The sequence below is a fragment of the Crinia signifera genome, chromosome 4, assembly GCF_055691185.1.
Source record: "Crinia signifera chromosome 4, ASM5569118v1, whole genome shotgun sequence".
NCBI classification, from domain to species: Eukaryota; Metazoa; Chordata; class Amphibia; order Anura; family Myobatrachidae; genus Crinia; species Crinia signifera.
Genome location: NC_139220.1, coordinates 113,780,318 through 113,805,730, shown reverse-complemented (window position 1 = coordinate 113,805,730; position 25,413 = coordinate 113,780,318). Strand labels below are relative to the sequence as shown.

The 25,413-nt window shown below is 44.7% G+C and overlaps 1 protein-coding gene across 2 annotated transcripts in view; it reads right to left on the bottom strand.

Moving 5' to 3' along the window:
- LOC146074318 (stabilin-2-like) overlaps window positions 1-25,413 on the bottom strand; it is a 324,893-nt gene that overhangs the window by 21,913 nt on the left and 277,567 nt on the right. For both annotated transcript variants that reach the window (XM_083182261.1, XM_083182263.1), the window contains exons 61-67: window positions 24,856-24,989; window positions 24,528-24,693; window positions 21,144-21,250; window positions 16,693-16,812; window positions 15,960-16,109; window positions 8,391-8,501; window positions 2,242-2,370 (exon numbers count right to left, since the gene is read on the bottom strand). In XM_083182261.1, coding sequence (XP_083038387.1) covers window positions 2,242-2,370; window positions 8,391-8,501; window positions 15,960-16,109; window positions 16,693-16,812; window positions 21,144-21,250; window positions 24,528-24,693; window positions 24,856-24,989 — 917 coding nt within the window. The remainder of the gene's footprint in view (window positions 1-2,241; window positions 2,371-8,390; window positions 8,502-15,959; window positions 16,110-16,692; window positions 16,813-21,143; window positions 21,251-24,527; window positions 24,694-24,855; window positions 24,990-25,413) is intronic.

The following is a 25,413-nucleotide window of genomic DNA, read 5'->3' as shown; positions in this document are numbered from 1 at the left end:
AATGTGAACTTTTAAAATAAAGTGTTTTGTTTTTTACATTTGGTGTCAAAAAATCAGGAATTTTATTCTGAGGAGGGGCATGCTATTTTTATTCATGTGCTGTAAGCACATGAATATATATTTAATTTTAAAAATAATATTTTTTTTTTTTTTACACAGCAGCCAGCAGGGGGCGCCGGAGCCGAGCCGCTCATTACATATTCATATATTCACTGCACGATCATTACGATCGTGTGTAGTGAATATACGCCCCCCTGCTGGCACCCCCGGGGGGGGCAGCCTGTGCTGCCTGGCACCCGGGGAGCCCACCTAACCCCCCACAAAGGTCTGGGCTAGGCAGAGAGACTACCATCTCTCTGCCTGGCACCGTCCTCAGGCTCCCTGCGGCAATCGCCGCAGGAGCTCATATTCGCCAGTCAGGGGCTCGCTGCCCCTGACTCGTTGAATACCGGAGCCCGCCAGCTCCGGAACGTGGCGAATGTGCAGCGAATCCAAAAAAGGATTCGCTGCACCTCGCAGGTATTCACATTGAATACCGCCCTATGACGAGAGCAGCGCTGCAGTGACAAGCAGCGCTGCTCCAGGAGCTCAGTCACAGGAGGAGACGGGACTTCCTGTCACACGCAGAGAGCCCCTGTCTCCTCCTGACAGCCCTGCAGCCCGTCCAGCTCTCCACCTCCACCAATCTTCTGGCTAATGAACTAGATAGATGCCTCTTTTAGAGGTGAGAGGGGGGCAGTTGTAGTGTGTGTTGAACTATTTGTGTATTGTGTGTTTATCTATATAGGGCTTTGTTTATATACATGTGTTGCTTTGTGTGCATGTAAGGGCTGATATGTGACTGTGTTTACAGAGGTGTGTGTACAGTACATGTGGATGTATGTGCATATGTAGTTGTGTGTATACATATGTGTATGTTGCTGTGTGTATACATGTGGGTGTATGTGCATATGTAGCTGTGTGTATACATGTGTTTGTGTGTGTATAATTGTGGGTGCATGTGCATATGTAGCTACTGTATGTGCATACATGTGTGTATGTGGCAGTGTGTATACATATGGGTATATGTGCATATGTAGCTGTGTGTATACATGTTTTTGTGTGTGGAAGTGGCAGTTTATAATTGTGGGTGTATGTGTATATGTAGCTACTGTTATGTGTATACATGTGATGTATGTGGCAGTGTGTATACATGTGGCTTTATGTGTGTGTGTGTGTGTGTGTGTGTGGCTGTGTGTGTGCCTATGTGAGTGTGTCTGCATATTAGGCTGGCAAACCAATAGTCTTAAGAAATACTGGGTTTTTCGTGTGTGTGTGTGTGTGTGTGTGTGGGGGGGGGCAGCATCACACTTTCGCCTCCGGGCCTCTGTTATAAACTTACGCCACTGGACAGCATCATCATAGGCACAGCAAGCTACATCTCCTGCTTGCTGTGCCTATGATGATGCTGTCTTCAATGTCTTTACAAAGGCCCCTAGAGGGTTGAAACGTCGACCAGAATTGTATGACCTTTAATAAACTATGCTGACTACACAATTGGTGAGTGCCCCTGCTTTTCTGAAAAGCATTTGAAAGTATATATATATATATATATATATATATATATATATATATATATATATATAGTATTTTTTTTTTTTTATTATTATTTATATACATTTGGTCTATCTATAATACTTTAACTGACCCGGCATTGACTGGGTCACCTAAGTGACCATCTCTGTGCTTTGCTCCGCCCCTCTGGAAACCCCCTTCTGAAAATCCTGCGTTTGCAGGTGACTACCAGAAATCTTTCACATCATTTATTTCCGTGAGGAAGAAATAGTGATTTTATACTTGTCTGTAGTTGATGCTGTGATATGTGTTTTGTTGATTAGATAAAGCCCAAGTCCTGTATTTTTCTATTGGTGAATGGGATTTGAAGCAAGTGAAGTAATGGAAGCATGTACTGTGATAAGTCACAGGTCCCATGCGGTGTGTGACTTGGGTCACATGTATCTGCGTGAGACTGGTCAGCTCCATCCCAGGCACGCTGCCCCTGTCCTGCCAGTAAACAACCCAGACATTTGATTCATGGGTTCCTCTGCTCTTGGCAGTCAGGCTGCTGATGGCATTCATAGTAGTGCACACTCCATTATTATTGTTGGCACACTGTTTAAAAGGCAGTGTCCAAATGTTAGAATATTACGGGTGGTAAAAAAAACAAACATTTATTCCATTTGCTTTGTGGGTAATAGATACCTTGTGAAACTGTTGGCACTGGAAATCTTTTCTGCTGAACCTCTTGTATGCATACAGAGCGAGGGCCAGTAATCCAATAATGAATACAATGCCGAAGAATATTCCTGCTCCATGCCCGGCATGTAGGACCTAGATAAAGATTACACAGCAAGGGTTAACAAGGGCATGGAGGATATTTCATACAGTAAGAGAACTGCAAAACCTATAGTAAGTGTATTTCTCAGTTTTTAGTTGTCGGTCGCCGTTTATAGCCGGAGCGGGTAGCTAAGATCTAGATGCCAGATTGTCTCATGGTATCAGGTTATCTCTAATATTTTACCCTTACATTAGGATTATAATTGCCGGTTATTTGCTGAACACATGGTCACTAATATCTTTCCATGTGATGGACCTATGTCCACTAAGGAGGTGCGTAACAATAAGTGTACAGAGTGTTTACAAAGATCTAAGGGTGCTACATACAGTGTAAAATTGATTACATAATAAAGTGTATTTAGCAGTAGTACGTGATATACTATGGAGAGTGGCAGTTTATCTATCACACTTGTGTATACTTAATACTTTATTTTGACATGCCTAATTGTGTTACTCACATAATCTAAAGTGCAAAACTAACAGTAACTATTGTCAATAATTATTGGTGTCCTGATAATAAGTTCATCCAGTGGTGCCAAATCTGATCGAATTTACTTGAAGAGTTTCTTCTAATATATAAAAGTTTTTCTTGTCTGACAATATAACTGACTAGTGATTTCCAGCCATTGAAGTCCGAAGCTTTATTGGACATCCATGCTCTGCCTACTATTCCTTTCGCCAGAGAGCAAAGGCTGTTTATATATTTTCTTTCACGACCCGAGATACCGTTACCCACGATGCCGAGCATGCAGAACTTGTCTGTTAGGATCTTATTGGCTAATCCTGTATCGGTGATAGTTTGTTTCACTCTATCCCAGAAGTCTGCAACCAGCCGGCATTCCCATAATAGATGTATGAAGGTTCCAGGAAGGAGACCACACTTTGGGCAGATTGCCAAAGATCTGCCTGCAAATTTTGATAGTGTTGTGGCAGGTTAATATGATCTGTGAAGTATATACAGTTGCATCTGTTGGACGCGGAGTGCATTTGTGGCTTTAGCCACGGATGACTTTGCCGCTGTCCAGTCTTCCTCACTTAGTGTACCCAGATCCACCTCCCAGTTCTGCTTCAGCCATGTTAACCCATCATTATATTTCTTTTTACCCATGTTTCTATATAACCTAGAGGTTAATTTTTGCTTGTTACTTGATTTCAATATCGTTTTAATCGGGGATTCCCCAAAAGAAGGAGGGGTATTAGGGAAGTGTTTTCCCAGTACACTTCTTAGCTGGAGGTAGCGAAAGAAGTGATCTGGGGTACATTAAACTCCAGTTTGAGCTGTAAAAAGGATTTAAGCCCTGTCGAGCTGTATATTTGGCAGAGAGTGGTCACATTGTGTGGGTGATATGCTTCTTTAATCTGTAGTGTTGTAGATTCCCTAGTTGAAAGCAGATCTTCTAATGAACAGTCCTTATCCAGGAAGTCTACTTCCATAATCTGATTTACTTCATGCCATATTTTTATGGCTTGAGCCAGCAGTGGGGGATCTGAATTAAATTTATTGCCCTGTAGGATCCTGTGCATCGGGCCGCTGCCTGGCGTTGAAGGAGTAGCCAATACATTGGCAATTTCGCAGCCATGTTCCTTTTGTGTGAACCATGGCCTTAGTTGAGTTAACTGAGCAGCGATATAGTACCTTCTTATATCTGGCAGGCTTAGGCCGCCCTCGTCCCTCTCCCTCATTAAGTTGTTCAGCTGGATTTTCGGATGAGCGCCGTTCCAGATAAACGAGGAGATTATACTATTCAGTTTTCTGAATAGTGATGTAGGAAGATAGATCGGTGATTGTTGGACCACATATAAAAATTTGGGAAGGACCGCCATCTTGATCAAGTTTATTCTGCCCGACATTATTAATGGTCATTTTTTCCAAGATTTAATTTTTTTTCCCAACCAGTCAAACAAGGGCTGAATGTTCAATTGCACAAAATCTTTCGCGTCCGAGGACACATTAATCCCTAGATATTTAAAGGTCAGAGCCCATTGTAGCGGCAGGGGGGGGGGGGGGGACTGGTGAAAACTTAGAGGGAGGGCCTGCTGGAAAAATAATAGATTTTGTCTGGTTAATTCTGAAACCAGAGAAATCTCCAAATCTCTCGATCAGCTTTAGAACCACCGGGAGGGATGATGCATAGTCCGACAAATATATTAAAAGGTCGCCGGCGTATAGTGAGACTGTGTCCCTCCTTTCCCCCGACTCAGATCCTATGACCTCTGGGTGTTGCCCCAATAAACAGGCCAACGGCTCAATCACCAGGGCAAACAGGACCGGGGAGAGAGGACACCCCTGCCTCGTCCCCCTGGCGAGACTGAATGTGGGAGAGGTCCATCCATTTACTGAGATTCGGGCGGATGGGTTGGTGTATAACAGTTGGACCCATTTGATGAAATTTGTGCCCATCCCGAAGGCCTGTAGTACTGCCCATAAATAGGGCCATTCTACAGCGTCGAACGCTTTAATTGCGTCCATTGAAACCACAACTGGTTTATTCTCTCCCGCCCTTACCGTCTGAAGATGGATAAAAAGTCAACGTACATTTATAGAAATGGCCTTCCCGGGCATAAGCCCGATTGGTCTGGATGCACCAGGGTTAGAATATGGCGATTCAATCTGTCAGCCAAGATTTTAGCTAAAATCTTGGCTTCAGAGGAGATCAGAGATATGGGTCTGTAGGAGTCGAGCTCCTTTGCATCTTTGCCCTGTTTTAATATTACGACTATTTTTGCTTCAGTCATTGATTCTGGAACAGAGCCCCTCTCAAAGCAGTTGCCCAGTGTCTCAAATAGAAGAGGGACGAGAGTTTCTGTATTCTTTTTATAGACCTCTGCTGGGATCCCATCTAGTCCTGGGGCCTTCCCGCTAGGTAGCTCTTTTATTGCTTTTCTTACCTCTTCGATATTTAGGGGGGGCTCCAATTCTATATTGGCGGCGTGGCTTAATGTTGGGAGTTCGATGTTTTTTATATACTCCGCTATATCTCTGGAGTTATATTTTAACCGTCTGGAGTAGACCTGAGAGAAATATGTCTTGAAAGCTTTGCCTATCTGAGAGGTAGTATTTACCAAATCCCCCGCCTAATTATTAATTATACTTATAGTATTGGGTGGATGTTCTGCCCGGGCCAAAAATGCTGGGTATTTCCCTGATCTGTCCGAGTTTTGATAATTTGCTTGCGATCTATGGGACATGATCTTAATATTCTCCATTTTTACTGCGCCCAGCCAATCGCTCTGGGCGGACTGCCATGCCTGGTAAGAGGAGTCGGTGTTATTCATCAGATACTCTTCTTCCTTAGCTAAACAAATCTTCTCCTTTTCCTGTAATTCTTCTCGGCTCTCTCTCTTTAGCTCAGCTAAGCTTTTTCTAAATGTGCCCCGCATGAAGTCCTTGAAAGCGTCCCACAATATTGGCACACTAAGCGATCCCTGATTAAGTTTCCAAAACTCTTGCCATTGGGCCCCCAGATCCACCTTTAATTCAATACTGTGTAGCCAGTTAGGATTGAGCCTCCAGAAGCCACATCCCCGATCACTATCTATGGAAAACTCCATATATAGAGGTGAATGGTCTGAGATACCTCTAGGTTTATACTCTATTTTATGGATTTGGGGGATGAGGCTCCTGGAGACCAACATAAGATCTATACTGGAGAAAGCGAGGTAGGAGGTGGAATAACAAGAGAACTGCAAGGTAGATGGATTTCGCTCTCCCCAGGGATCCGCCCATCCAATGTCTTGTATACAGTTTGCAAATCCCATTTTACTCCTCGCTGTTCCCACTGGTCCGCTCTTCCACCGGTCTAGCTGGGGGTCCAGAATGTTATTAAAGTCCCCCATGCATATGACCAGGGAGTTTGGAGATAGAGCAGCGAATTCTATGGCTTTTATATGAAAAAGGGGGCAGAATATATAAAGATATTATTTATAAGATCTTTATATACTGCTCCTAACATCTTACTCCAACTTTTGATAGAATTCCTGGGTTATTGGTTCAGAGCAGCCACTTGCTAATTGTAATAAACTCCAGTCTTTCAACAGCACCGTACAGTAATATATTGCATATTGTATTCTTTTACAGCTGTCAGCAGAAGCCTGGACCCATGAACTCTGTCCAACCTGATACTGTAAGTATGATATTTGGGTACTCTTTACCTAGAAGGGCGCCCATCGAATGCACTAAAAATCGGGTGCGACGCGATGCCCGCGATGGCCGCGATTTCCCATAGGGACCAATGTTAAAAATGAGATTGGACCCGATTTTAGTGTTCAATGCCCGCGATTTTTACATAGGAAACAATGTTAAATGGGCCACAGAGCCCTAATAGTCACCGTGAACTCTGAAATGGCCCCCACAATTGTTAATGCCACCCCACGATCAACGTGAACCCGAAGCGTGGCGAGCGCAGCGAGCCCGCGAGGGGCGGCGGTACGCGTCCTCCGACCTTTTCATGCCCTACTATCCACGTCGGCGTGGAGTTGAGAATAGAATAGTGTGGCGAGCGCAGCGAGCCACCGAGCCCGAAGCGTGGCGAGGGGACGCGGATACCTTCACAGTTATACGCGTCCCCTCGCAGGCTTCACAGGTGTCCGTGGCGAAAAGCGGACACCTGTGAAGCCCGCGAGGGGACGCGTTTACCTGTGAAGGTATCCGCGTCCCCTCGCGGGGCTCGCTGCGCTCGCCACGCTTCGAGTTCACGTTGATCGTGGGGTGGCGTTAACAATTGTGGGGGCCATTTCAGAGTTCACGGTCACTATTAGGGCTCTGTGGCCCATTTAACATTGATTCCTATGGCCAAATCGCGGGCATTGAGGCATTTAACATTAAAATCGCGGTCAATCACCGTTTTTAACATTGATCCCTATGGGAAAATCGCGGTCATCGCGGGCACCCGTTTTTAATGTACCCGCGATGGCCGCGATTTTTTACCCCCGACGCCCGCGATTCCAATCGCGGGCGCCCTTCTAGGTAAAGAGTACCATCATTTGTACACTGAACTTAACAGATGAGTATGTGTTAGTAAGTTACTCTGTGACAGAGGGGGCTGGGTAAAGTACAATACATGGGCCCTTATTCTGATCGGTGCGGCCGGATCCGAATATGCGTCCGAAACCCTGCCTTCCATACGGATCGCCAACTCCGTCCGAATGCGGTAAGAAGCTGTCCGAACGGACCGCACGTGTATTTCTCATGAATACACCACCTCCATCTCAGGGAACCTACCCCATCATTCGATGGTCGCAGACCATCGAATGCAAGACCGAGTGGCCAGGCAGCTCCCGCAACCTCAGACCACACGGCATTTCTCCGTGCAAAAGCAGGGATCTGGGCGGGCAGCTGACATCCGGCAATGTCATATGTCCGCCCCCTACACGTGCGTCACGACCACATTACCATACGTACGCCCAGCGTTTGCATGGGAACGCCCATGAAACGCGGGGTGTAAACATATGGTAATGAGCCCAAATAGCCCTTCACGCCCCTCTCCACCCCCTGTTCGTAGTGTACACATTTCATGCGGAATTTGGACGTGCATCCCGCTCGCACATGCGCAGAGACGCCTCTGCAAATGCGCAGACACAAAACATCGGCGGGCCGAACGCACGCGGACATTACCGCACCAACCAGAATAAGGGCCTTGGAGTCATACACATATGCTAAAGTGGCGTTTATATTATAAAGCAATGCAATGCATTATACAGATTATATACAATATTATTATATATAATGTAACTATCCCACCATCACTTACCACAAAGTACTATATATTCATTGCACAAAAGTGCATTCAAATATACCAATTATACCAAATATACCAATTACATTATATGTACTGTGTGGCATTAGGGCTATGAGGCGTCAACACACTGATGAAAGATAATGGATTAGAGCCCCGTATATCAAGCAGAAATGTAGCTACACAGGAGTCCTGAGTGGCAACCCAACATTGAACTGACACCACAATTTGTGATTATAGGTAAGGCGGCACTACACAAAACTGTTGTATTGCACTTACTAATGGCTCAGGAGGGGCTTTCAGAGGTTTAGATATAATGTGTATTACTCCATTTGATGCAATGTAGTCCCACTGTACTATACGTTTTCCACTTACATATCTGGCTCTGACCTATAAAATGAAAACAAACAGTACAATCTTTAGCCATCTACATTAAAAAATACACTATGAACACTTCTATTTTTGAAAGCATTTCTTACTTTTGCACAGTATTCATTCTCTCTCTCATACATATATGTATAGAATACATCCAGATGAGACCGGCGGATGGGATGCCATTGGGCACATTACAGACATTGGCATCCCGGTGGAGGGAATACTGAAATGGGTACAGTAAGTATACTTAGCTTCTCCTTGGCCCCTCTCAACCCCAACCATCAATTCCTGCTACCCTTACCCTCCCCATTAGTGCCTAACCCTTACCCTCCCCATTAGTGCCTAACCCTTGGAGTTTTGGTGCTCGGATGCTGCGCTTTGGACTATTCCAGTTAAGTGGCTGTGGAGTGTATAGGTACACTACAATACCTTAAACTCACGTAAAAAGGGTTTGTGGTACACCGGGAAAAGGTGTCACTATGCGCTCGTATATAACTAGAGTGGTGGTCCAGATGTGAGTATTACTGGAATTGGTGAGCGCTGCAGAACACACCAGCAACGCTAAAACGGGAGTCTGCCGGCAGACACTTCACCTCTATTCTTTCGGGTGCCGAACGGGGTCCCGACAGTCGGGATCCCGACAGGCATTTACCCAACGTCAGGATCCCGACTGTCAAAACACAGACACCCGGGTTCCCGACGGCCGTTAGCTATTTTCCCTCGTGGGGTCCACAACCCCCATAGAGGGAGAATAGAATAGGTGGCTCGCTTAGCGAGCCACCATGCCGGCAGCGTGGCGAGCGCAGCGAGTCCACAAGGGTCTTTGTTGCGCTCGCCATGCTGTCTGGGTCCGGCCAGTCGGGATCCCGATGTCAGGCTAATGACTGTCGGGATCCCGACTGTCGGACCCCTGTACCACACCCTATTCTTTGAGGCAAGCTATTTTGCTCATTTGAGCCACACCATCAAGTACCATTCATCTGCATACTCATTTGGGCTCTGAGCAGCATATACGTTTATGCCAGAAGACCACACTCTTCAACAGCAAAGATTAACTGGTTCCACACACATACACAACACGTTTGTCTTGTTGTTCCCCACCCACCCTATTATCTGTGTGTACTGGTACTAGTGGTTAATAACCCGTGCAATACATATTCTCAGAACACACCATAAAATGATTGATGAATGTATTTATGACAATAATTTTTACCCTATGATTGAACTGTAGAAACTGACATTATCTCTCAATTGTTTATCTGCCAGATCATAACTAATTGATTATATATATTTTTTTACCAGTATTTCTGTATACATTGAGTCATAAACCAACTTTTTATTGTTCTGCTAACAATTTTAATGAATTTTATTATATGTATTTATAACTTTTGTTATCCTCATTGATTGACAAATAAAAAAATCACTCTTTTTTACAAAGTATTGATTGACGATCTTCATTTGAAGTCCACCCAGATACACCTACTCTAGTTATAAACGAGCACAGAGTGACACCTTTTCCCGGTGTACCCCAAACCCTTTTTACGTGACTTTAAGGTATTGCAGTGTACCTATACACTCCACAGCCACTTAATAGAATAGTCCCCAAATCCTTTTTAAGTGCCTAACCCTTACCCTACCTATTAGTGCCTAACCCTAACTTTCACACCCAGCACCCTAAAGCCCCATACACAATGGGCGACTTACATGTGAAAGCAGCTCAGTTTTCCAGCATGAAAGCCGACCAGTGTGTTCAGGGTAGCGATGAGCAGTGAGCGCTGCTGCGCGCTCCCGCATCATCACTGCTAGCCGCCGCTCATCTCACTCAGTGACGGAGTGGACGGCTTTCTAAAGTGTCCTGCTATGGAAAGCCATCCACCCCTGGGGAAAATGGTTGGGGAAAAATGTTCAGTGTGTACTGTATGTACTGTACTGAGCGTTTTTCAGCCCGGCTATTTTCCCCATCATCGTGCACCATACACACTGGGCATAATCGCCTTAACACTTCTGCCCTGTTCCCTGATCCTAGCCCTTCCTTCTAAATGCCTAATCCTCCCCCCCACCCCCTGCTGCCTACCCCCCCCCCCCCACCCCAGTCCTTAAACCTAACCCTCCCCCAAGGCTTAACCCTTTGCAGTCCAAATTTTTTTTGCAATTTAGTATGGTTTAAATGTTTAAATTAATTGTAATTTTTATTTAAAAAATTCTCAACATTGAATGTTGAACGATGTTAATTTCATTCTCAGACAGCAGTGAATCAGTAAAAATGCTGTCTGTTAGAAGCAGTATGTGGCTGTGACCATCAGTGCTGATAGGTGGAAGGACACCTCTATCAATCAGGCACACACAAAGTCAGTCCCACCTCGCTAACTAAGGGAAAGGGCAGATCCCTCAGGCAGTTGGGTCCATCCTGTTCTCTGCACTACACCATTCATACGACATTGCTCAAAATGGTCTGCGGGGGGAAAGGGGTATCAGTTGGCTTATCACTCCTAACGGGCCCCTATGCAATGTACCTGCTGAACCAATGGAAGTTCTGCCTCTGGCCCTAACAATGCATAAAACAGGATGTACTGCCACAAAGGTAATAGTACATCCTAGCCATTGTGATTTATGTGGCAGGATCTGTTTTCTTTGTTTTCCACACAAGCAGCAACAGCACACAAATCATTCAAAAAAATGACACTAACACTCTTGAACAGTAAGCTGGATATAACATAAGTTAGTTGGCCAATTAGAATTAATATTGTAGATACATAAAAATAAAAGGCTTGCCAGTATTATTCCTGGTTAAAAAGGTAAAACAATAATATCCTTCATGGCTGCCGACAGGGGGGGGGCTGGGGGTACTTGACTCCCGGGCCCCGCCGCTCTGACAGAGGGTAGGGCCCAGGGCAACTCTATCCCCAGCACCCCTGCCCCCCTGCTCCTTCACTTGCCTTTTACACTGCCGCGGTCGGCCGCACCCACGCCCTTTCATTCATCCTGTTTATTGCGGCAGCAGCACACAGGAAGCCGCCGGGACTCTGAGCCCTGCCTGACCACACAGGAAGCCCCCTCACCGCGCGCAGCAGCCACGAGCGTTGCCACAGCCTGGAGAGAGAGGAGCTACACAATGTGTGTGTCAGCCCAGCCGCCCCGGAGAGAGAAGGTACTAAACTTAAAACATACTGTACATCTGGGAGGAGGGGGAGGAGACCACGGAGTGCTGTATATCCACTGCCCACCAATGTATATATTTTTTGATGCCCACTGCCCATCAATGTATATATTTTTCTATGCCCACTACCCACCAATGTATATATTTTTCTATGCCCACTGCCCATCAATGTATATATCTTTCGATGCCCACTGCCCACCAATGTATATATTTTTCGATGCCCACTGCCCACCAATGTATATATTTTTCTATGCCCACCAATGTATATATTTTTCTATGCCCACTGCCCACCAATGTATATATTTTTCGATGCTCACTGCACACCAATGTATATATTTTTATATGCCCACTGCCCACCAATGTATATATTTTTATATGCCCACTTATGTTTATATTTTTATGTGCCCACTGCCCACCAATAGTTATGTATTTATATGCCCACTGTTACCAATGTATATTTAAACACCACTGTCCACCAATGTTTTTTTTTTAATAATAGGTGGTAACGTATAGGTTACTGGTGCAGGCCAGCAATGTATATGTTACCACATATTATTAATAAACATTGGTGGGCAGTGGTGTTTATATAAATATACATTGGTGGCAGTGGGCATATAAAAATACATACATTGCTGGGCAGTGGGCATAGAAAAATATATACATTGCTGGGCATAAAAAAATATATATACACTGGTGGGCAGTGGGCATATAAAAAAAATAAATAAATATATATATATATATATATATATATATTGGTGGGCAGTGGGCATATATATATATATATATATATATATATATATTGGTGGGCATAAAAAATATATGTATTGCTGGGCAGATGTGCATCTAAAAATATATTTATATATTGGTGGGCCAAAATATCTGACTAATAATATATATATCGTTTAGACCATAACCAAACAGGATAATTTACTCCAAACGACTCTATCATAAACCCACCGACAGAAATAACATCTTACTAGCCTTAGGGGAATGAAAAGGTCGGAGGACGCGCACCGCCGCCCCTCGCGGGCTCGCTGCGCTCGCCACGCTTCGGGTTGGCGTCTATCATGGGGTGGTGGTTTACGCCGTTAAATTTGGGGTGGTTGGGAATATTTTACATTGAATCCAATGTAAAATCGGGTCCCAGGGACCCGATTTACATTTCATTCAATGAAAAAATCGGGTCGAAAATCGGTCGGTCGCGTCGATCGCATCGCATGCGACCAAATCGCATGCGATGCGATCGACCCGATTTTTCCGACACGACCACCCCGATGTAAATCGGTGTGGCCGTGCTAGGAAACAAGTACCTTAAAAAATATGACCTTGTCCACAATGACATCACGGAAATGGGTAAAACACACAAGGGGACATTTCTGGGCAACCCTTCAAATATATACCGTGTTTCCCCGATAATAAGACCTACCCCGAATATAAGCCCTACCCTTGATTTTGGACACTGGTCCAAAATAAGCCCTACCCTGAAAATAAGCCCTAGTAAAATTTCATTATCTGACGTTTAGACAATAGATTCTACCCCTGCTAAACCCCCCTGATCCCCCACTCACCACCCCTAACCCCCCTCACCTCCGCTGTGTAGGTAAAGCACAGGCTTCTTCTCCCGGTCCCAGGGATGCATTGCGGTGCAGCGCGTGACGTCACCGTGCACATCACGCGGCTGCAGCACGGAGCTGTGGCACAGCAAAGAAGAGACATCATTGTGACTTAAAGGAGTACTGGGGTATGTTTACCTTTATCTTGAAGGACTGGGAACATGTTTATTACCGTAAGGAGGACTGGGGGCATGTTTACCGGTATAATGGAGGACTGGGGGTATGTTTATTAAGTAGTACTGGGGTATGTTTACCTGTATCAAGGAGGACTGGGGGCATTTTAATTAAGGAGGACTGGGGGAATGTTTATTAAGGAGGACTGGGGGCATGTTTTTTGACATTTGCTGTCAATGTTCATTAAAATAAGCCCTACCCCGAAAATAAGCCCTATGGTGTTTTTTGTTCAAGAAAAAAAAATAAGACAGTGTCTTATTATCGGGGAAACACGGTACTAGACTTTTCATTCCCCTACTATCCTTCAAAGGGATGCTACAGACTCCCCAATTGTTATCCATTGGACCTTTTTCAATCACCCATTCACAGGTAAAAAGATTCCAATACATCATAGGCTGACACGCACATCACGGTATGTCATATACTTGATTTCATGCCCCTGTTCTCTTTTCTACATAGGAAAGACTGAATGTCAATTTAAATAAAGGATGGCTGCTCATAGATCAGCCATCAAGGCAGCCATCCTTAAAGGAGAGAGTGAACAGCCCGTGGGAAGACATTTTGCCCGGGCCAAACATAATGTCACTGCCATACGATACATAATCATTGACCATGTACCCCCACTCAAGCAGGGAGGGGAAAGGAACATACTGTAAAACTATTACAGTTGGAATCGAGATGGATTGACAGGTTGGGCACGTTATCGCCCCGAGGGCTGAGTGAATCATTAGGCTTTCATGCCTTCTTATAATTTGAAATTATTGAAAAAGATCATTATGAGAAGAAAGGTACACAGCCAGCAATAGGCCTAAAAAGCGGATGAATTATGAAACAACACCCCTAACAAACAACATCAAAGATTAATTGGGTATATAGCAGTAATAGGTGCTTACATGTGGGTTGATATCAGAAGGATTGGACAGACACGGGTTATGTCACCAATGAGGAATTGCCGATATGTACAGATCTCTGACGGGACGGCACATTCTTCCTGTTGTTTTAAATTAATGTTGTTATAATGTTAAGTCATTAAATATATACTAGACTACTCTACAGAGATGTAGGTCAATTAGTATATATCCATGCGCACCAGCAACATAGATGTTACGTGTGTCAGGATTGTATGCACTTCTCCTATTTTTTCTGCTATGACAATTACAGACAGGCCAACTCATTGTTACTTCAGCAGGATCTATAATACATGCAGATAACCTTGAGCTCTCTGCATTAAGATTAAGACACACCCACCGAGATACCTGTAGAAAGAGACCTTGAATGGCAGCAGGCGTCTGCCTATCAGACATTTGGGGGCGGGACCCGTCACCCAATAAAGCCCACACCATAACTGACCAATTACATCCTTGAAAAAGGCCAAATGCGGCCGAAACGCGTTGGTAAACTCCACCACACTTCAAACATCCATCGCCAAGTCTCCTCCACACACAGGAGTAGAGCGCACACAGCTCCTGCACTCTGGGCACACGCCCCCCAGCTGAACCCGGAAGTGACAGGAGACGCCGTAGAGCAGTGTGGAACAACTGCCGGCTGCAAGTGCATGCACCGGTGAAGACAGACAGACCGCGGCGAGGGACACGGAGCCTCAGGAGACCTGGTATCGGGTAAGAGTTGAGTGTATCACCGGTAGGTTAGGGACGCCAGCCCCCGGTGACATTTACACTCTCACCTTGACCTCACTGCATAGACTGTCACGGACTATACCCACCGGATCGTTCACTCTGTGTTACACTTATCACAGAGTCTTCCCCATACCCCCATCCCCCACCACCACCGCAATATAACAGCCCGTACCAACAACAGTGCACTTATACCACCCTACAGCACTGGTTGTGTGCAATTGGACTTACATTGCAGTTTAGTTTTAAGTTTTGTGTCAGCACAATAAATCCTTTAAAATTAACACGTGTCACTTCTCTCCTTATATCTAACCACATACATTAGTGTAACATCTAGAGGGTGAGCGCAAGGCTGCCTGCCTGAAAGTGCAACCGACTAAGGGGGGTATTCAATGTCAGGCTCAACAGCCATACCCCTGTCCTGTTTTCGCTTTGCTCGCCTTGAGCTCGGCGGTCGGGATTCAATGTCCCGGCCACCGAGCGGCGAGAAAGGGGCATGGCCGCAAGCTGAGGACAGAAATAGACGAGCCCCAGCCAGGAGCTCGCCTGTTTCCGGCTTTTCTTGGCAGAACGAGCCCGACAGCTTGTGATGTCGGGCTCGTTCTGCCGAGAACCCCTGTTCAATGCTGTCGGGGAAGACAGCATTGAATAGGGCCCCTAAACGACTATCATTGAATACCCTAAACGACTATCATTGAATACCCCCCTAAACCTTTGCATTAAATATTACTATTTAACTGCAAACACCACCATCTTACTCTGCAAAGCTGTACACTTTGGTTGAAATCTCAGTGCAACTGCACAAATGTAACACTATGACAAGTAGCATTATCAAATGCGCTTCATCGTCTTTGTAAACAAGGCTCACTTTATATATAACATGAAAGTAGCTTACCTGATCCTCTGCATCTGGGGAATCCTCACCAAATAAAATAACGAGTTTGTTGCCGATCCTGGTCTGTAGTAATGTTCCATTGCTGAGGTCTCCAAAGTATATTGTACTGACATTGGCAATGTGATATTCAATGTCCCGACCAGAAAGTGTCTTCCAAGTACAGAAGAAAATTGAAAACAATAAATATTATTAAGAAAGACAACACTTTACTGTTGTTTTCATCTTCAGGTCACGTGTACTCCTGATTCCCAATAGATCATGTTTTCCAGATTTTCGTACACAAGTGAGTTAATCTATTTTTTGGGTGTAAGAAATTATCCCATCTGTTTGTACAGGCAGAAATCTTGACTACATGACCTATTGGGGGCTACTTAAAACTTGGAGCCTCACTGCCTCACTGCTGTATCTGTGATACATTCTCTATATTTATCGCTATTGCTTCTGCTTTAGAGCTTCTTACAGTGTATTGTTTTTATGCCTGTAAACATTATTTGGTGTATGAGCTTTTTTTATGTGTATACATCTCTCGAGTCCCAATAGTCTTTATTAGAGCTGTCCTGTTTATGGACCCTAAAAATGACATGGCCTATTGCATTGGCTTTACCTAACTGTGCTTATGATTGAGAGGATCCAGATGTGGTTCATCATGAGGAGGATGGAACCTATTTTGAAGGTTTTCTTTCTGTAAATGTTGATAAGTATGTATATATATCATAAGACAAAGGTCACCTACCTCATTTTCATACAGGCCATCATTGCCAGGGGCAAAAAGTGTAGCTTGTATGGATAAGTCCGTTAGGTAGTTCATAAACTCTCTGCCTTTTGCTGAAGTATTGGAATATCTGAAGATTTCCTGTGAGAAGATGACACTATCATAATTAACTTAACACATTATTGATTAAGTAATTGAATATTTTTATTTTATTTTAAGGTACCATAATGCAGAAATATGTGACTGGATTTGACGGGCTTCAAAGAACTGACAGGTAGATGTATTATTAATCGCTAGGGGAATTGCAGTATCTACAAATATATTGTTCCCTCCAGAGCACTCAGAAGACACAGTAACCAGAGTAAAATACTACATGGTTATAGAATTTAGAGATCTTGGTTACTTTTACTTGTACTTTACAAATACTCAGAGCCATCCAGCCCAGAGCTGGCCCTAGCCTAAATTATGCTCTAGGCAAGATTTTGGCTGGTGCCCCCTAGCACCGCCTCTGACCCTGCTACCCTTTCCCAGCACCAACAACCCTCATCATAGCAGTCATTATTTTGGTGCTCCTACCCGCAATATTTTAAATAGAAACAGCGCACACATTCGGTGCGCAGCCAAAACAGGGGTGTGTTGTTGCTGGGAATGGGCATGGCCACACAATAGTACCCCCAATTTAAATTAGGCCACACAGTAGTGCAACTTTATTCACATTATATCGTGCGATTTGTCCCTTATTAACATTACATCACACAGTAGTACCACTTTACCTTATATACATTACTCCTCTCATTATTCACATTATACCCTTAGAAAAAAATCCTGAGAAAATAATGTATTTTAAGCACCTCCATGGCCACAGTGCAACCCAGCACAAAGCAGTGTGTGCTGGGCAGAGGAGAAGAGCTGCAGCTGCTGCTGTCACTTAAGGGGAAGGGGCCCGGGGCCCCCACTGGGCCCTTTCATCAGACTTTGGTCTGGGTAATTTGTACCCCCTACCCCTTTCTCTCGGCACCCCTGATAATACCACACAGTAATGCCCCTTACACATGACACACATGATTAATGATATAATTAATAAAGGTTGGCACAATGTTTAAGGGGCATTATGTTTATAACATAATGCCCCTTATACATTATGCCAACCTTTATAATTGCCCTTCATACACATAATGACACACATAATGCCCCTTACACATATGCCGAACACTATTGCACAACCAACCCACCCGCAGACAGCACTCGCACAGCCGCTAACACTGTGACCTCTGCCTCTGCTTGGATACAGATGTTTACATCTTGCCTCAATAGGCCATGCAGCTCCTGGACAGTTCTGCTAACTTTGGGTGCCTTTTTTGCTGAAAATTCATCTTATTTGCATTGTTATGTGACCAGGACGCACAAGGAGCTTCCGATGACTAAAATAATAAATGGCATGCCTTTATTCTGTATGCAACTTTGGCTGTACCTGCATACGGAATGCTATGTTACAGTGATTTCCATGAATACAGTATTTCATATGCAGATACAGCCTCACTCATACACAGAATATAGGCATGCTGCATATCATTTTAATCAGCAGAAGCTGCTGGTGCCCCTCGGCATTCCAAATGCCCTAGGCATTTGCATAGTTTGCCTATGCCTAGGGCCGGTTCTGATCCAACTACACCAATCCAGGGGCACCGCACCCCACACCCATGTTACCCCATCTGGGTCTACAATTAACTAGAAATGAGCCACATGATAATGGCTCCTTACTCAAACATATATTAAGAGCTACCTACATAATGCTCCCTATGGCATATATTTGCGTATTTATATGTAACCGAGATCTCTGAATTGTATAGACATGTAGTATTAAATCTGGTTACTGGTATCCTTCAGTGGAGGGAACAATATATTTTTTTCATACTAGGTATTACCCCGCCCTGCACCATGCACCCGAGTGACATCACTAAACTAATTGAAAATCTGACACTTTATATGTGAATTACAGTATCTGTCCATTTAATGTGCTGCAGGATTTATTGGCACTTTAATTTTTTAGAAAGTGAACAGATATGCTAGGCAATGCTTAAACTGTCAGTGGCAATGACCTTTCCAACGGCTCCAGCTACACTGTATCATTGCCTCATTCATAGCCACGGTATGTGGATGCAGCTGGAGATCTAGTGATGCTTACAAGATCTTCTGCACAAACAGCGTAGTCAGCTGGGCAGTGAGACACATTGCATCAGCACTAGGCTGATGTGCTGTGGGCACTGACAGGGATCGCTGAGTGTTCACTTACGCTCTGGCAGCTGAGTTGTCAGTGTTAATGTTGATCTAATATGACCAAAGAACAATAAGTGAAAAAGCGTAGGTTACGTATTATGTCCGTAACCTGCGTACCTCTTATACCTAGCTACGTGCGAACAAAACGTAGCGCAGCGTAGCGTACCTTTATTGTGTATTATACACCAAAGAACCAATACCTTAATAAGAGATCTCTTCGCAGTACTCTGTCTCTAATCTGCGAATACACCTTTATGGACAATGTCCGTAATATACCTTTATCGCTATATGCGAATAACAGACGAGACCACAGTATAAAGGTGCGGAGATAGAAACTCCGTAAATAATGTATTTAGTCCCTAATGGACAAAAGGGGATTACAGAAACAGGGAACAACACAGAGTAACATGTGATGCGATTCTCTAACAATAATAAGTACTTTAAAAACACTTACAAAGATGCAGAAACAGATACAATTATAATCAGCCACATTACATAAAAGGGGAATACAAATGTTTACCTTCAGGGGAAATAGCGCAGCGCAGTCCGGTCGGAGCTCACTATGTTCAGGTTTGAACTATAGTCCGGTCAATGGTCAGGGAAAGGAAGATGTGCCGAAGTGACCGAGGCCGCCCTGGGTCACCTAACTTATAGGGTCAGTAGGGGGAGGTCAAAGGCCATTCCTATTGGTCAGGGTTCGAATGTCCAGTCTTCTGTGATTGGGGCAAGGTAATACAACTGGTTTACAAAGGTGCAGGGGGGAAGGTGAACTTAGGAGTCCTTTGTTTGTTGGCATCGTCGTCAGGGGTTGTAAATAGCAGTAAGAACCGGTTATAACTGGAATCTTTTGTCACACACATTTAAACAGAAATAGTCCTTGAATTATGGATTTTGTCCATAATTATCGGACCGTATGACTTGCGACTTATTCGCAATGACCGGAATACTGCGCAGGGGAAACGGAACGTAATGGTACCAAACATTATACAGACAGAAGTATGTAATGCTGACTAAACTATGTGTAGTGCTCTAAACCTTTAATTAACTATTTATATTTGGTGTAAATATGGTATTGTGAATTTATGTGTAATAGTATGGCTGCGCTTCTGGTCCACTTTGTCACACAGACTCGGGTATGTATACTTTATTTGCGCAACTCTGCGAACCAAAATGGTGGCCATACTATCCTAAAATGGTGTGTATGCAACTCGACTTTAACATCAGTCACACTGCTTGTGAGCCTTGCTTCCTGCTTCACCTAAAGAGGCGAAGCAGGGAGAGCTATAGTAGCACCAGAGGCGGAACTACTATTGGTGCAGCAGGTGCAGTGCACAGGGCAGCCGAGAGGAATGCTGGGCCCCGGGTAAAATTTGGGGGGCGTGGCCTAAATGTGGGGGTGTGGGCACCTCCCGCACTTAGGCCATGCCCCCAAAATGTTTAGAGGAGGGTGAAAGAAAACTCTAAAAACTGTAATCTCAGCTGCAGCACACACCTACAGCATGTGCTGTGCTGACAGCAGGCTCAGCATGACCTCTCATGTTGTCAGTGAGACACTTGCTGAGCCTGCTGTCAGCACAGCACAGGCTGTAGAAATGTGTGCCGCTGTTGCTACCCGGGAGGGATGGAGGGGTCGGACCAGGGCCCCTGCGGGGTTCCTCCAGCTAGCCTGGGCCCGGGTAATTAGTATGTGCTCCTCCCCCCCCTCGGCTGCCCTGGCAGTGCACAATACAAGCCGGTATAGTACATCTACCCCTGAGTTCTCAGAACAATCACAGAGTATTAAGGGATCTTTCTAAGAACTGTTCTAAGGGTATATGTGTGTAAGAGGGTCGATTGCCATACAGCTTAGTTGTCATTGTTTGTAATACAGTTTAGAGACTGGTTAGTATCTGTAGATAGCACTGTGTTTCCTGCCTAATATGTGTGCTTTGAAATACAACAACATTGAATAGTCCAGGTTAGCTACAATCAGATTCTATGGGGGCAATTCAGCTAGCGGGGATGGGCTGGAAGTGCTTCAGACACAGTAGGAATGCTAATAACTTGTGGCCACTAACACTGCACAATTTAGCTTGTACCCCATAGAGTTCAGCAGGAAAATGTGTGACGTTGGCCTAATGTGATGGGAGGAATACAGCCAAACACTGGGCTCTCACGTATTCCAGGACTGGGTCCATGTTTGTTTCTCAACATACCATAAGGAAATTTGAAAACACAGGGAAAGATGTCAGGACTTGGAGCAGGTTCCCATTGCAGGTGTAACCATCTCCCACATAGCCAGGCTTGCAGGTACACTCCACATCTATAGAATAACCATATTAGACATTTGTGAGCTCAGAATAAACATAAATAATAATGTTATTATAATAAAATATTTATATGGTACCACGAATAGTCTGCAATGCTATACAGAGAAACAAATACAATGGAAACAACCAATTCAATATGGAAAGAACAATAAGAACATAGGATGAAGCTACACAGCTAAATAATACAATCTATTAAGTGACATTAAAACAGTATAATTTAATAACAAAGTGCCAGACAATAACAAAGTGGTTGGTCAGAAAGGAGGAAACAGACCATGAGTGGGAGGGCATCGTATACAGGGAGGGTGCTGGATAAGAACAAGAAGCTGGAGGGCCCTACTCGGAAGAGTTTACAGACTAAGGGATTTGAGGTACAATTGGGAAGAGAAATGAGGTGCGAGGGCAAAGAGGAGAGCTAAGAAGGTGAGGAGAGCTGAGAGACTTTAAGGAACAAGTCCGTTTTTAAGGGAATGTTTGAGAAAGTGCAGACTGTTAAGGTGGCCATACACATGCAGATTTATCTTCAGATCTGGCTGGTTATGGATGAGAGCAAATGACAGTTGACCATTTGCTTGGAAATGCTGGAAAACTGACAAACTGTCACTCATCCATAACCATGTTTTTGTTCCAACCAGCCAGATCTGAATATAAATAGTGTATGGGCATCTTTATGTGCAATAGGGGGAGGAGCAGGGAGAGTCCAGAGGAGGGTAGCAGAATGGGCAATATCTGGGATGCAGAAATGGGATGAGGTCATCAACACAGCAGGAAGGTGTCAGTCATAGCAATAGCAGAGAGAGGGAGTGTGGATGCTGGTGAAGTTTTAGGGCTGTATTCAATGAGAATATTCACGGCGTGCAGCAAATCCTGTTTAGGATTCGCTGCATAGTCGCCGTGTTCTGGAGCCTCACTGTCCCCTCTATTCAACGTCGCAGGGGCTCGCTGCCCCTGACGGCGAGTGTGAACCCCCCGCGGCCATAGGCGTGCGCAGCACATTTTATTAGGGGGTGCACCATCAAAAGGGTTTGTCTAGCACCACCTATTGGGCATGTCTAACACCGCCCATTGGGTGTGTCCAACACCGCCAATCACACATGCCTACCACCATCTATTGGCACTCGCCACACCATAATCTCCTGCCTTTTTCAGTTTTAGTCTTCTATTTACTCATTGTAACAGTACATGCAAATAATGTCAAAAACATATATGGATGACTCAGGTACAGTATGTAGTGATATGACAATGGTCTAGTACGATCAACAATGCAAACACACATAACTGATTATTGGACGCTTCTTTAAATGGAATACAGGGTCTTATTCTAGTTCACTCTTTCTGACAAAATCCTTCTTAGATGGACAAAACCATGTGCACTGCAGGTGGGGCAGATGTTACTTGTGCAGAGAGAATTAGATTTGGGTGGGGTTTTACTTCAAAATGAAATCTATATTGCAGTGTAAAAATAAAGCAGTCAATATTTTCCCTGCACAGAAACAAAATAACTCACCCAAATCTAATTCTCTCTGCACATTTTACATCTGCCCCCCTGCAGTGCACATGGTTTTGTCCATCTCAGAAGGATTTTGTCAGAGTGAACTAGAATAAGGCCCACAGTTCTAAAAAGCAAACGTCTTTGGTAAAAGGTATTGCTGGTATTGCTAGCGGCCGGGAGGTGTTCATAAGGGTGGGCACAGCATTAGGGGCAGGGCCGGCGCCACCACTAGGCAGCTCTAGGCATTTGCCTAGGGCGCCGGCCACTGGAGGGCGGTACTGAGCGGTACTGAGCCGCCGAGGAGACAAGGAAGAAAGCTGCAGCAGCATGCGGGACACCCAGCCAGGAATCAACCAAGCAGGGTGCTGCCAGGTGAGTCCGTACGCCCCCCGCCCCCCCCCTCCCTGCATGGAGCCCGTGCTGCAACCCCTGCTGCTCAGCCGCAGAGTGCCCCAGGTGACCCCCCCGCCCGCACACCCCTCCCCCCCTCCACCACTACCGCGCCCGCAATCCCCCTTCCACCCCGACTTGCGAGCTGCTGCTGGTGCAGCAGCAGCTTTCTTCCTGGTCTCCCCAGTCCCCTCTGCAGTATCAGAGCGTGGCTGGTCTGGTGCCCACTGGACAACCCCCCCCCCCCGGTGGGCGGGCAGAGGAGGGGGGAGGGGGCGGGTGATTTGTGGGTCGCCTAGGGTGCTGGAAGGGCTTGCACCAGCCCTGATTAGGGGGTGCCTGTGCACCCCTAATACTCAATGTATGCCCGCGGCGGACGCCGCAGGGAGCCTGAGGACGGTGGCAGGCAGGGAGATGGAAGTCTCCCTGCCTGCCCCAGAATGTATGTGGGGGGGGAGGTGGGCTCCCCGGGAGCCAGCCAGCACAGGCTGCCCCCCGGGAGAGCCAGCAGGGGACCAGTTATTCACTGCACCCGATCGTGCATATGTAATGATCGGGTGCAGTGAATATATGAATATCTAATGAGCGGCTCTCGGCTCCCGGCCCCCTGCTGGCTGCTCTGTGTAAAAAAAAAAAATATATATATATATATATATATATATATGTATATATATATATATTTTTTTTTTTTTATTAAATATATATTCATGTGCTATAAGCACATGAATTAAAATAGCAAATTCCTGATTTTTTTTACACCAAATGTAAAACAACAACAACTTTATTTTAAAAGTTCACTTTCCACTTCACCATGAAAAGATGGCGATTTGCTACATGGAGACACACGGCGAAAATCACTTAGAAAGACGGCGAGAAGTGCACGTTGAATAGAGTGATTTGCTTTCTGACCCAAAAAATCACCTTCCAATGCGAAAATAGCACAAATTCGCCATGAAACAGGGCGAATTATCCTCATTGAATACTGCCCTTAGTGGTATGAAGGGAGTGAAAGCCAGATTGAGGGCCAGATTCTCTAAGCTTCAAAAGTGATAAACTGGAGAGTGATAAACAGCCAGCCAATCAGCTCCTGTCTGACATTTTTCAAACACAGTCTGTGACATGGCAGGTAGGAGCTGATTGGCTGGCTGTTTATCACTCTTCAGTTTATCACTTTTGAAGCTTAGAGAATCTAGCCCTGAAGCTGGTCAAGGAAGGAAAGGGAGGAATGAAATGTGGAAAGGCATTGTAAGACGAGTCTTCCCGAGAATTTAAAGGTAATGGGGAGGAGAAAGATGGGGCTGTAGTTAGAGAATGGGTAAGGATAAGGAAAGAGGGTTCATATTTTATAACACGAGGGATGGTGGTGCATTTAAAGGAAGGAACAATACCTTTATATCTGTAACAGAAGGCATCATAGGTATCAGTCTTGTTGTTCTTAACCACATATTCGACTATCCCTACATGTCCTAACCCACAGTTTGGGCTGGAATACGCTGTGGGATATGCCACCCTTGCTCCATCCAACCAGCCCGCTGAACATAAATGGTAGGTAGTCTGAAATAAATACCATCAGAGTATAAAGGTCACAGAATAACAATGAGCAGAAAAAATTTTTTTTTTTAGATATCTTATGGATACAGCAGCATTAGATATTATACAAATATAATTATATTGCAATATAGATTTATTGAAATCATCGTCATATTAATGCATCACCTTTTGAGCATAAGCTAGCTGGTTATATGTGGCTAGAGTTCCACCCTCCGCAATGCACGCTTGGCTGGCTTCACTATAGGTGTATTTATACTGTCCTTTGGGTGATTGTAAATGAAACACTCCAACTTTTGCATCTGTGGGAATAAAAACAACATTTATACAGACTGCCACACCTGTAACTGTATTAAATATAATTTATATCTAATCAAATATAGGGACTGATTCTGATTTGTGAGTTTAGCAAGTATGTTTGCACATGGGCAAATGGTGCTGCAACACAAGGAGAGCAAATACATTTTGTTTGTGCATGCAGTGTAAATACTGAATGCTTTTGCATGTAGCCTAGTGGACTTTAATTTTTATGCTGCAATTTACAGCATATTTGCCTACTTCACAAGTTTCCTCTCTGGGCGATGCCCAGCTAACTTTTTAGGCTTTGCCCTATCACAGAAAAATGCTGTGAGTCATGCATATGTGAATAGGGATATGAGCAAAATGATGCAATTGCAATAAGTGGGTTTTACTGAGCACCACGACACCTCACAGGCTGCATATTCC